At 35.7% G+C, this 14,564-nt stretch overlaps 1 protein-coding gene across 1 annotated transcript; it reads left to right on the forward strand.

Moving 5' to 3' along the window:
- Positions 1 to 7,941: 7,941 nt before the first annotated feature.
- LOC140841249 (plant intracellular Ras-group-related LRR protein 9-like) lies at positions 7,942 to 11,246 on the forward strand. Its single transcript, XM_073208523.1, has 3 exons — positions 7,942 to 8,712; positions 10,217 to 10,383; positions 10,472 to 11,246. Exons 1-3 carry the CDS (start codon positions 8,029 to 8,031, stop codon positions 11,121 to 11,123), a joined length of 1,503 nt encoding a protein of 500 aa, XP_073064624.1. The 5' UTR covers positions 7,942 to 8,028; the 3' UTR covers positions 11,124 to 11,246.
- The last annotated feature ends 3,318 nt before the right edge of the window (positions 11,247 to 14,564 follow it).

Raw genomic sequence — 14,564 nt, forward strand, 5'->3', positions numbered from 1 at the left:
AATTCAAGCTCGAAATAATCGCAAGTGCACGATGTCAAGTTATAGTAAAACGTATAAGAGTACGAGTATCGATCCCACAGAGATTGATTAGACAAATTTACTTTAAATTAAATTCTTTAATTAATTAAAACGACAATTGAATTACTTATTAACTAAATTAATACTAAAACACTAAATTGAAACAAACACATTAAAAATAATATAAACTAAAATAATAAATAAGCGAGTGTTAGGATCTCGGTTCACCTACCCGTCGTTAATTTAATTAATTAATATCGACACTGATTTACGCTTTTGACAGGATTTCCTAAGCAATTAACATACTCTCTCGAGCTATGCTAAACTAATTCTACACGAAAGAATAATAAAATCTCTTTTATTATTTACTAACGGTGAATTGCATGTCGATCTATGAAATCCCTTAGTTTTCGCTCTAATGGACTATGACTACCAACGTGTATCCAACTTCATATCACTATGTAAATTGTAGATCCACGGATTATGCTACTTGTTCCTATCGCAAGTTATTCTCTCGAACTCACCCACAATATTAGATATTATTAAAGTTAGCTAGGCTTTAACAATTCAATGTAAAATAATAGCACAATCAAGAATGAATCAAAAGTCGAGAATTAAATAATCAAACAACGGTTCGGGGTCGGATCCCCTAAATCCTAACTACAATAAAAGAGTAAAGAGAAAACGCTGTTGAGTTCTTGTTCCGGTTCCGTTGAGCTATCGCCTGCTACAGTGCTCTCCCTTCCAAATCGCGGCGCCTCTTCTCGTGTATTAGGTTAGGTGGTTTTATAGAGTCCATAAAATTTGGAAACAAATCTTCTCGGATTTCGTCGCTCGCTAGGGCGGCCACTTTTGACCGCTGGGGCGAGTGGTTCTCGAATAAAAATCCTTGGCCGCGTCTTTGGTCTCGCTGGGGCGGTCACTTTTGCCCGCCCTAGCGAGAGGTTCGCGCAAATACTCCTCGGCTGGATTAAAATGCTCGCTGGGGCGGTCACTTTTGACCGCCCTAGCGAGGCATTCTCGCTGCTCTGCATATAAAATCCCCCTTTTTGGTCCAATTCCTACAAAACAACCACAAAATACACGAGATCAGCCAAATGCTAAATAATGCTAAATGAATGCTAAATTAAACTAAAACAAACTAATATGATGCATGAATGCGACTCAAAACTAACACTAAAAACACGTAAAAACGAGTCCTATCAGGTAGCATATACACTGACTGAGTCGCCCCCTGTTGAGGCTCCGACTGACTGCAATCCTGAGGAATTGCAGGCTTACAAGGAATGGTGTGACCATGACTTGATAGCCAGGTGTTATATGCTGACTTCTATGAATGATGAGCTGCAGAGGCGTTTTGAGGATGCAAAGAATGCTGCTGACATTCATAAGCACCTCAAATAGCTCTTTGGTGAGCAGACTCGGCCTCTTAGGCATGCTACCGTCAAGGAGCTGATCACCATGCGCATGCGAGATGGGGCCTCGGTCCATGAGCATGGCCTGAAGATGATTGGGCTTGTGGGCAAGCTCGTTGGCATGGATCTGATCTTGCCTTTGGAGTTGACCACCGACGTGTTGCTTTTATCACTGCCTAGCTCATTTGATCCTTTTGTGGTGAACTTCAACATGAACAAGATGGAGCCGACCCTTAAGGAGTTGGTGAATATGCTTGTTACGTTTGAATCAACCATCAAGAAAGAGAAGTTGGTTCTTTATGTGGGTTCTTCATCTGGTACGAAGATTGATCCACATGGGAAGGGAAAGAAGAGTTCTTTCCAACGTCCCAAGAAGAACGTGCCCTTGATGAGGCAATCTCCGAATCCCGTTGTGGCAGCCACACTAGTTAAGGTTGACAGGACTAGTGATGTTTGTCATCACTGTAAGAAGGCTGGACATTGGAGGCGAAATTGCAAGGAATATCTGGCCCAGAAGAGTTCTGGAAACGGTATGTTCTAAATTGAAGTAAACATTTCAATTAACTCTACTTCTTGGGTATTAGATACCGGTTATGACTCACATCTCTGTAATGGGTTACAGGTGATGGGAAGAAGTAGGAAGCTTAAGGGAAGGTGAGACCTTCTTGAGAATGGCTATGGAGCAAGAGTTGCTGCCAAGACCTTAAGAAATGTTTACTTAATGTTGAACAATGATTTTAAGTTAATTTTTAAGAGATGTTTTGTTTGTACTTTTTTGGTGAAAAACATTATTTCCATTTCTATTGTGATAAAGATGGATATTCTTGTCTATTTAGCAAAGTTGTTTGCAAAATTTACAAGAATGAATGTTTAATTGGTACTTGAGAACTTGAAAACGATCTCTATAACTTAAAATTAAAAGATATTCCACTAAATGTCCATTCAAAGGCATACACCATATGAGATATGGATGGGTAAACCTCCTAAGTATTCTTATCTTAGAATATGGGGGTGCCCTGCTTATGAAGCAGGTAGTGGGAGATAAATTGGATAGTCGATCCATTTTATGTTACTTTGTGGGATATCCAAGGAATTCATTTGGATATCACTTCTATCATCCCCAAGAAACAAAGGTGTTTGTTTCTAGGAATGCAACCTTTTTGGAAAAGGAATTTCTATTGGATAGAAAATGGGAGATGATAGAACTCGAAGAGGTTCGAGAGACACCCCCAATTATAGAACCCACACCCGAAGAGCCAAGTGAGAAGATACAAGCTCCTAGAAGATCCGAGAGAGTCTCGAGACCACCTATAAGGTATGGTCAGCTTCTTGAAGAGGGCCATGATGAGCCTAACCATGGATGTGATCCAAGGACCTTCAAGAAAGCGTTATCTGATGCCGATTCATCCAAATGGCTTGAAGCTATGGAATCTGAGATGAATTCCATGCATTCGAACCAAGTGTGGGATCTTATAGATCCACCTGAGGGAAAGGTTCCCATAGGGACTTGGGACGGATGGGAAGGTATTGACCTTCAAGGCGCGATTGGTGACAAAAGGATATACTCAAAGACAAGGAGTTGACTTTGAGGAAACCTTTTCACCAGTTGCAATGTTCAAGTCCATAAGGATTTTGCTAGCCATAGCTGCATGGTATGACTATGAGATATGGCAGATGGATGTCAAGACAGCCTTTCTTAATGGGGATATTAAGGAAGAGATTTACATGTCTCAAACCTGGAGGGTTTACATCTATCGGAAGTGAGCATATGGTATGCAAACTTCAGAGATCTATTTATGGTCTAAAGCAGGCATCTAGGAGTTGGAACCTTAGATTCGATAGTACAATCAAAGAGTTGATTTACTAAGAATCCTGAGAAACCCTGTGTATAAGAAGGTCAGTGGGAGTGTTGTGACATTCCTGGTGCTTTATGTTGATGACATTCTACTCATTGGGAATGATGTAGGAATGTTGCAATCAACTAAGATATGGTTAGCGAGTAAGTTCTCGATGCAGGACTTGGGTGAAGCATCTTTTGTATTGGGATACAGATCTATAGAGATAGATCGAAAAGATTGCTTGGTCTCACCCAGTCCACATACATTGATACCATCGTGAAGCGGTTCTCGATGGATAAGTCCAAGAGAGGACATCTACCAATGTGTCATGGCGTGTCCCTATCCAAGTCTGTCTTTCAAGACTGATGCAGAGATAGCGGCGATGACAAGCATTCCTTATGCATATGCGATTGGTAGCATCATGTATGAGATGATATCTACGCGTCCTGACGTGGCTTTCGCACTAAGTGTAGTGAGTAGATATCAATCGAACCCTGGTCTTCCACACTGAAAGCTGTGAAAGACATCCTCAAGTAGTTGAGAAGGACCAATAAATTGTTCTTGGTCTACGGGTGGAGAACTAAAATTGGAAGGCTATACCGACTCTAGCTTCCAAAGCGATATCGATGACTTGAAGTCAACCTCTGGGTTTGTATTCATGCTCAATGGTACTGCTGTCTCTTGGAAGAGTTCCAAGCAAAATAATACTGCGGATTCCAGCACAGAGGCCGAATACATTGCTGCATCAGATGCAGCAAGGGAGGCTGTTTGGATAAAGAATTTCGTCTAAGAGTTGGACGTCATTCTTAATTGAGTTGCTCCTATCCCAGTGTTGTGTGACAACACGGGAGCTTTAGCTCAAGCAAATGAGCCAAGGTCTCATCAGAAGTCCAAACATGTATTGAGAAAGTACCACATCCTCGGAGAGATTGTGGAAAGTAGAGAAGTGTCTTTTGACATAGTCGGCTCCGCAGATAATGTTGTTGATCCACTAGCTAAGCCTTTACCTGGACCATTATTCGACAAGCATCGCGAATCAATGGGTTTAAAGCATATGGGTAGTTGGCTCTAGTGCAAGTGGGAGATTGTTAGAGTAGGTGCCCGTCGAGCCAAGTGTTGGCCGAGTGTTCACAATGAAACTCTATGTATAAGCAATCTTTATTTTAGTAATATTTGATATTATTATTTTGGCACATCTTTATCTGTATACACATGCTAGTTGCATAGATAAAGCCCTTGAATATACAAATAGTAGAAAGAATATGAGATGCTTATATGATGAGTATCATGAAACTCATATTTGTAATACTGTATATTCTAAACGGTTCCTAGTCGATTCAGCCGCCACTAAGAAGGATATAGGCCGCTCGAGTTAGAGACTAGTATCTGCGATGTGAGTACCATATTTCATTGGTAGGGGACATTGTGATGTCCGAGCATGCAGATAGGTGCTCCTGGTAGAGTGCACTGAACAACCTTCCATAAAAGAACTTTCCAAGTGGTTCTCACTTATCGAGTGGAAAAGTCCTGGTTTATGGTTGTACACCATTAGTCCTTATGACCCGGGACAACATTGAGACTCTATGTGCTAGAATTACACTTTGACTTGTTTACCGACTCTCATGGGGTCATCAGGTGGCAAGGTTGGATGTTCTGTCGAAACACATAGGAGTCGATGCATTGTAGTCGGGGATTCACCGCTTACCTTCGGGTATGGATATCCTATGTGTTATCATGTGTATGTAGGTTGAAATCTCTGGCCAGAATATGGTTGTAATTATGAAAGGGGTTTCATAGATTACACAATCGATGCAACTACGACATGACACATAGTATCGATTCATTGACAACTCTCGATAAACCAATGGTTGTCGAATCGGTCGGGATATATGAGTTGAAGTGACAGTACTGTACGCTAACCATAATAGAATGGTTCTTGCAGGCACTATCATTTGATACCTAGGGAATCATGTAAGCGATGCTGCTAGGCGTTTAACATGATTGGTTGGGTACTATCAGACTTGAGTTCTGACGTTCTTGTTATCAAGGAGTTGATAAGTAAGAATGGAGCAATTGGGGTATGCTCATATAAGGACATGTTTAGTCCGAATCACATGGAGATGTGAACCCACGGCTAGTTGTATCAATGAACCATTGAGGGCCACACAAGTACTAGCTTTCTAGATCCCGTTGAGAAGTAAAAATAGTTCAATGTGTTGAACGGCTTATAAAGGAGTTTATAAGCGTAAGGAAGAATTAGAAGTATGACTTCTATAAAGGAGAAAATAGTTCAATGTGTTGAACGACTTATAAATGAGTTTATAAGTGTAAAGAAAAATAGAAGTATGACTTCTATGAGATAAATGTAAATTTTAATTAATGGAAGTGTTCTTAAATTAAAATTTGGCAAGTGAATAATGTATTTGAAAATTGTGATTTTCATAAACATTATTATGGACTAAATTAAATTAATTCAAGTGTTGAATTAATTAAACACTAGTGAGCCTAGTAGAGTCCAAATAATTAAATTAATTCAAGTGTTGGATTAATTAAATAACATTGGGCCTTGTAGAGCCCAATTGGAAATAATTATTTAACTAGTGGGCTTGAGTAAAATCAAGTAAAGTCTAATTGGGCTCAAATGGGTTTGAGACAATTTAAATAAAAGTCCATGGGCCCTTGTAAATTGTTACAAGCCCACATGCAAAGCATGCATGGGAGGTGAAGGGTTGTGAATACTTTTTATTAAAATATTGCAAAGGCATGCAACTTTTTCTCCCAACTTTTCTCACAACCAAAAAAATGTCTCTCCTTCTCTCCTAGCATGAATAGTGCCGAAAATACTATTCATCCTCTCCAATATTTTTGTTCTTCAATTGTTGAGGAAACAATACACTTCACAAAGAAAAATGTTCTAATTTTTCTAGTGCAAAATTAGAGTGGTTCTAGCTAGTTGGTGGTGGGCTTAATATTTGAGCAAGGTGGGCTCAAAGGAAGCTTGAAGATTGTCTTGCCATTGAAGAGCTTAGTTGTATATCAACTAAGTTGGAGCCATCATCAATCTTTTAAGATTGATAGGTACAATTCTAAACACACTATGAATGTCATTTTTGGTGTTTATTGTATTTGCTACACATTATCATGAGGTGGCCGAATTTTTGATGAAAAATTAAAAATTTTAAACTTCCGTTGCGCTTCCGGTCACCGTAACCGATCCCCTTTCATGAACATGATCAGCCATAAGTCCAACCTAACCATAATGTTTCTCATGAAAACAAGACTAAGCATAGAGATATAGGCTATGTTTAACCATAGAGTTCTAAGTCCAGACAAACATGGTTAAAATGCAAATAAAGTCAATTTGGTTACTACATGAAAGTGAAAACTAACCGTTATCACAATTGCAAGTCGGTAAAAGATACGCAAACTGAATGAGATCACATGATTTTGAACAAGCTCACTGTCTTTTGGATACACACATTAGTAAGCATGTTAGACTAATTCAAATATAGGTCACAAAAAAGTTAATCCGTTCAGGACCAATAGACTTGGATACCAAATTTTTATTTTATTGACTGCGGGCTTCAAAGAAGAAACTAATCAAATAATTAATCTGGTATTTGAACCATGGATATTCCAAACATATGATAGATAATTTCAAGATGTTGTGTGAAGTCATCAATTACAAAGTGATATGAATCTAGCCAGCCACTATGCGTTCCAAGAACCAATCCCGATAGCACGCTTGAAAATGTTGAATGTTGCCCTTCATCCAACCAAAGAAAGCTTGGAAACAAGTCTCGAAGGGTTCGGGTTGCATCACAATCAAGTAGAGGATGAATTGGAAGATTGCGACTTAGCGCGTTCAAGCATCTTTGCGAACGACCGAGGCTACACGGACGTGTACACGGACCTGTACACAGGGTCCGTGTCCCTTACATTCGAGGACGAGAAATACCGTGCCTACACGGACCCCTTTCCGGACCTCTACACGGGGTCCGTGTCCTTTACGAATTGGAGAGAATATTTTTTCCTAAATTAGAGTTTTAATTATTTTGGCAAGTAGATTTGATATCTTTAAATATGCAATTTTTTGTATTTAGGTTTTCGTTACCTCTATTTAAGCTAGAGTACCATGTAAACATTTCAACTTTTGTTCATTATTGATTTGATATCAAATTGTGAGATTCTCTCTCAAATACACTTCGGTGTTTTCAAAATCGAATTTTCAAATGTGGATTCTTTTGTCGTTCGTCTATCGATTTTCACGAGGGTTGCCAAGGACGTGTTCTTTGGAGGTTCTCCTGAACACGATTGTTTCTATCTTTGATTAATTGTTGCTAGACCGCGTGATCTAGAGGCGATTATCACACCTATCGATTACTTGTTTCAAAGATCGGGACAAATCAAAGATCTCGTGGGCGGGATCACGTCACAAAGTAATTAATATATTTAATTACATGATTATATATTTGAGTTAGAAAAAAGTAATGAAACATTTATATTTTTTATGAAATAAGTATTAAAAATAAACATAAATATTACATGCACTTAACTTAGATTTGAAGCTCTATCTTTCAATCTTTTGTATGTATCGAAAGGCAGCCAAGTTTAGAATATTAATTAATTTATAAAGGCATCGATATCCTCCAATAAATATTAATCCCGCATTTGCATTTCATTTCACTTACCCGTCCCGTCCAATTGCAATATCTGCTGAAATCTCACGCAGGCAAAATCCAGAGCAACAGCTAACAATGGATCCGAATCCCACTAATTTCCCGATCCTCTCATACGTCATGGCCAAACTCCCCAGCATCAAACGCTCCTTCTCCAACGCCGCCGCTGCTTTCGACGTCGAGAACCCGCCGTCGCCGCCGTCCGAGCCTCAGGAACCTCATTTCGAGCTGGCCGAGAAAATGCCCCACCTCAATAACCCAAAACTCATCTCGGCCATGCGCTGCGCTGTTAAGGACCTCGCCGAGACCCGATCCGTTCTCAAAGCGCTCGGAACCCGACCCGATCATGAGGCTGTGGACACGGCCCGGTTCAAATTGTCGGAATTGAATACTCATTCATCGAGGGGTTCGGATGAATTGAACGAGGATTGTAAGATGTATAAGGCGGTGATCACTTTGGATGAGATGCACGAGGCGTATGAGAAGATGCTGGGTGAGGCGGAAAGAAGGTTGGAGAGGATATACGAGGCGGCGGTTGCAGGGGAGGGCGATAATTTCATAGAGGAGGAGGAGAAGGGAGGGAAAAATGTGGAGGAAGCAGAGGAAATGAATGAGGAGGTGGCGAGGATTCTGAAGGAAGCGGGATCGGGCACGGGGATTGAGAGGGTTGATTTGTCAGAGAGAAAATTGAGGGCTCTGCCAGAGGCATTTGGGAGGCTAGCATCGTTGGTTGTGCTTAATGTTTCCAATAATCAGCTTGAGGTTAGGATATTTATATGGTTTCTTTAAGCTCTTGATACAGTTTGTTGTTTTATAATGTGTTTATATTGTATCGAATCTTGTTATATTTATCACTTCAAAGGCAACATCTTGTGAATATATTAAGCGATGATATGATGAGTTTCTGGCTGGAAGATTATGTCATTACTGCTGGATAATTGTTAGATGATATTGTCAATAGTGACGGACCCAACACTTTGGGATAGGGAGAAGGGGATAGATGGTTTTTGGATGCAAAAATTTGAAGTTTACACGCAAAATATCAGAGGGGGTTGATTCATGTTGGCTTCACACCGGCATTTTGTTAGTAAAGAGTTGTTGGCTCAAAGAAAACCCTGCCTAAGACTAATGCCTCCAAAATCTAACTGTAGATAGAAAGGCTCTAGATTTTTTTTTTACTACATCAGTGTATACATTATTTAAGAATTTTGGATTCTCTTTGCTGAAGCAGATCATACGTATGAAGGATTGTTTTTATACATTGTGTGATCAGTTTGAATGCCTAAACAATGAAAGCATTTCTTTTCATGAACTTGACTATAACCTTGCACACTTGTTTTGTTTTACCCTTGCACATTAGCTAATTTTTCATTGAATAAATTCCTCATCAAAATTCCATTTTTTATACGAAAAGCAGTAGCTGCTGTTGCAATTGCATTAAATTTAAAGATAATTTGCACCCAGTGTAAAGGAAACACAAAGACGTGGTTGGAGGGTCCAAGGATAAAAAAATGTGAAGCCAAACTTAAAGCAATGTGATATGTATGTTGTGTTATGAAGTTCAATTTCTGGTACAGTTTCTGTCTCTTCCATCGTTTATGCTCCTTGGAAAAAATCAGTATACTCTCTTAGGGAAAAAAGAATCATTAGTATCTATTTCGAAGTTGATTTGAGAAATCTGCTGTTAGTCTGACGACGGTAAAAGTCACGCTCGTCATAGAAGAAAAATTGCATTATTTAAAACTCCCTTTAGTTTCCTTTGTGTTTCTTGTTTGTTTAGGCTGCAATTATTGAAGTTTCTGAGAGCCTAGAAATTGAAATTGGAATTGATTAGATTCAAATTTCAACGTGGTGCCTATGTACTTTTGGCGATTTGTGCGCTTCAGTTTTGCTGAAGATTTAGAAGCAAATTAGTGAGGTCCTGAAAACTTCAACGTTTTCGAGAAAAATATGAAGAGGAAGGGAGATCCTTGTGAGATTGAATCAATTTATTTTTATATCTATTGCCATTTTAAGGGGTATATTTGACGGAAGGATCTTGCCATGTTTTCCTTCATTCTTTTCATTGCTAGCATTGCTTTCTTGTGATGTTTTCTGGTTACAAGTAGACAGATAACATGAAAAAATTCATGAGGTTGATGCACAATATGATTGATTATAGAATAGGACTCTGCTTGCTTAATTTGCATTTTATAGCAGGAAACTAGTTTTCCTTTTGCTTTGCATTTAGTGATTGCTATTCGGCTATCTTTTCTTGGTGAAACAGGCAATTCCTGATTCAGTTTCTGGATTAGAAAACCTCGAGGAGCTTTATCTTTCGACTAATCTCTTGGAATCATTGCCTGATTCTATGGGCCTGTTGTTTAAGTTGAAAATCTTAGATGTGTCGGGAAACAAACTAATCGCTTTGCCTGACAGCATCTCACATTGCAGGTAAGTATCAAATACTTGAACAATACAAGTCCTTGTAAGTTATAACTATTTACCGACAACGTGCAACTAAGTTTTCTTCTGTTTCCAGGTTGTTGATCGAGTTGGATGCCAGTTTCAACAAACTGACCTACTTACCAACAAATATAGGCTTCGAACTAGTGAATCTAAAAAGGCTCTCAATCCAATATAACAAAATTCGATCTCTTCCCACATCTATCGGTGGAATGAAATCCTTGAAACTCTTGGATGTACATTTCAACGAGCTCCGTGGTCTTCCACCTTCTGTTGGGAAATTGATAAATCTCGAGATTTTGAATCTTAGCAGCAACTTCAGTGATTTAACTGAACTTCCCGACAACATTTCCGACCTAATCAGCTTAAAAGAACTCGATTTGAGTAACAACCAGATTCATACATTGCCTTTCACCTTTGGCCAGCTTTTCAATCTCAGTAAACTTAATTTGGACCAAAACCCTCTCACGATACCTCCAGAGGAAGTTGTTAACGAAGGAGTTGAAGCTGTAAAATCGTATATGGCTAAAAGACGGGAGGAGATACTGATGGAGGAAGAACAGAAGACTATGCATGAAATGCCAGAGCAAACACAGGCTAGTTTATTGACTCGAAGCACCTCTTGGTTGAATACTTTTGTTACAAGTGTTTCTGGAACAGTTTCTGGATACTTGGGAGGCTCCCCAAAATCGAACGCTGACTCAAATTACCTGAACCAGCAGCTATAATTTCATCTTTTTGGCAGTACTTGGTCTCATTCGCAATCAAGAAAATGGCTTCACTGTCGCTCTCATCGTTCTCAAGTTAGGTCTTGGATTCACCAGATATGATAAGCACGTACTTTTTTTTTTTTTTTTTTAAATTCTAAATTTCCTGTTGCAATGATATTATTTTGGTGAGGATTATTTATATTTAGACTCTTGTTTGCAGCTGAGATTATAGCAGCAAACATCAAATTTTGAGCAAGTTAAATACATGATTTCTGATGATTCCCTTGTAATTCTAGCGTCCCAATTGCTCTTCAACGTGATTATAGCGATACTAAATGTAACTATTGCGATAATGTAAATCAATTTTTCTTTTCATAATTGCCTCTAAGAAATTCGTTGCTTTAAATTTTTTTCTAAATAAAAAATCCACGGCTTTGAGATTGTTACGTTTAAAACATTTGAAGCACGATCAAACACTAAAATGTAAGTATGCTATTGGTAAAATATTGCAGAATAAGATGCGGGGTAGTAGTCTGTTTCTGAAGGCAAAAACTTATATGTTTCGTTTCACAGATAAAGATTCGTGAGACCGTCTCATAAGAGACCTACTCGTTTTTGAATTATTATTATTATTTTTAAAAATATTTACAAGCAATAATTATATTATAATGATGTTTATCCTTGAGAAAATTTTTAAATGTACGGTCCGATGATAATAATTTTGATAGATAATGTATTTATTTTGGAAATGAAAAATGATTAAATAAATTTTAAATTTTGGCAGAGTGAATAATATTTATTTTATCTATCCAAGAATTGAACTTCTTTATTTAAGATAACTAGTATTTAACCCGTGCGATGCACGGGATGATATTATTAAATATTAGTAAAAAATGAATAGATATTTAAATTGAAGAAAATAATATAATTATAAAAAAAAAAATAAAAACTATTTTTTCGCTAATTTTAAAAGACTTTCTTAAATACAACGCGTGTCGATTAATTTTTTTGGCTAATAATCACTATCATATATCAAAATTTTATATTGTGTTAGCCTACGACAATGACATGATACTTATCGTGCTTAATGTATTGATGTCGACCACCAACCTTAATACGTATTTAATTCTTTAATTTTCGAGAAGCTATATATTATTATTTTTTAACATGTGAAAAAAATATTTTTAAATCACATTCAATAAAATTAATGAGAAATACTTTTTTAAAAATTTAGTAATTTCGTCTAAATCCACATTCACAAACAATTTTGTGAAATGGAACGTGTTTGACACATTTGAATGATAACAATAATTGTTTCATCAATATCTTTATCCAAATGGGTTGTTATTTTATATACAAAATCTCTTTATAATATACGCAACAGCCTATTATTCCGAAAAAAATAAAACATGTGATCATAAGTAAATTATGTATAAATTCGAAAAGTTATTTTATTAAAATTTACTATGTGCATTCTAAAACAATGTCAATAAATTTTATAAGGTATCTTCGAATAAGATGCATAATTTTTTAGAATTGGTTTAATCATTTTCATTACGAAACATTTTATACTATCATGTATCCATGAACTTTGTAATATAGAAGAAAATTATCACAATAGTAATACGTAATAATTACATTTTTTTTATAAATAGAAGAATAATATTTTTTACTTCTCGATCATGAAATACAGATTTCAGACTTAATATCTCGTTGTTTTCATATGTAGGTAGTTAGTTCATAACAACGAACAATTCTAAATTCAAACGAACATTACATCTTGGAAGGATTCAACTCATATATGATGCTGAAAAAATGAGTTATTTCAGAATTCAATGTTAGAGTAGATAAATTTAGTAAGATAAATAGAATAAAATTGGTTTCTAATATAATATGCAATATTGCATTATTTATAATTTAAAATTCAAATAAAGCATCTCAATGGACAAAAATTATATATTGGATGCTTTTGACAGAATTATACCATACATTAACTCTTTCAAATTATGGAAATCTCGAATTGCATGCATTGTGTGTCAAACATTTCTGATTATTGAGTGTAATATATGTTTATTGAGAGTAATTTAATATCCATTTGAAACTCTTTTGAATCTATCTCTTTTAATTTTCTCGTGCTCTTTTATTTGAATTTTAAATAAGACAATTCAAAATATACAATATACATATAGTTTTGGAAGAAAATTACAATGCATTAATTTTTTCCAATTAAGGTAATTTCGAAATAATATGCATTTGAGATAAAAAAATGTATGATTATTAAATGATAGTTTAATGTCCATAGGAAAACCTTGTTATAGTGATAACTTTTAACACTCAATCAATTTTATTTTTAGAAAAATTAAATATACTAATTAAATATTTTATTTATTTTTTAGTAAGTAATTTGGGTAGGAAATTACTGAAAATAGCAAAATATATTTTTGAATAATTTACTTCATGAGTGATATTGAACATTACAATCATTTGTATTTTAAATTTATTTATACAGTTTTTAATTAAATTGATTGATATAAGCAATGCAAAAATTTTAATGTAGTTAAGGTTCCAATAGAGTTTAGTTTCAATTTGAATTAAAAAAATAAAAAACATATAATACATAAATTATATTTGAATCAATATAAAAATTAATTAAATTAAAAAATGAATTAAATGAATTGATATAATCAATGCAAACAATAATTGAAGTGATCATTTATTGCAGTACATATATTTCAATATTCATGATATATATTTTTCTTTTTTTAGAAATGATATTTTGGCGGGAACTTTCCTATTTTGGCAAAAACTCTGCTTATATATATATATATATATATATATATATATATATATATATATATATATATATATATATATATTATCCAGCCACTATGTTTCTGACTTTTGGCGATTCGTCTCTCCAGATGGAGCGATCACTCTTTCAGAAAGTCAGGCTACAATCTAAAAATTCTATCACACACAAAAAATTTAGAGCATTCTCGGCTTATTATCACCAAAATGTTTTCCGATTGATTTAATTCTATTTGCAATCTTAAAATTTCAAACTTGTAAATTTAGGAAAATACGTTATGATCCAATAACTTTCGTTATTTTGGATTTTGGTCCAAGTTTTTAAATTTAATTTTGGCAGTATTCTAAAAAGCATGCTTAAGCTTGGAGCTCGACAAAAACGCACCGCTTCGGAGAAATGAAGCAAAAAGCGGTCAAACTACAACCGAATTAAATGTAATTAGGGCGTTTAATTAAGCATGCTTAAGTACAATTAATCACATCTGTTTATTTTTAATATTTTTTTTATTTTGAAGGTATGCCTTTTCAATTTAAAATAATAAATTAGGTTTATAATTTAGATGTGTATTTTTAAATTTTAATTATGATTAAACGTGTCTGACAATGATTTGACAAATATTTAGCAATTTTTAATGTAGTTTAGTTGCAAAA

This window comes from Primulina eburnea, chromosome 9, assembly GCF_022965805.1.
Source record: "Primulina eburnea isolate SZY01 chromosome 9, ASM2296580v1, whole genome shotgun sequence".
Lineage (NCBI taxonomy): Eukaryota > Viridiplantae > Streptophyta > Magnoliopsida > Lamiales > Gesneriaceae > Primulina > Primulina eburnea.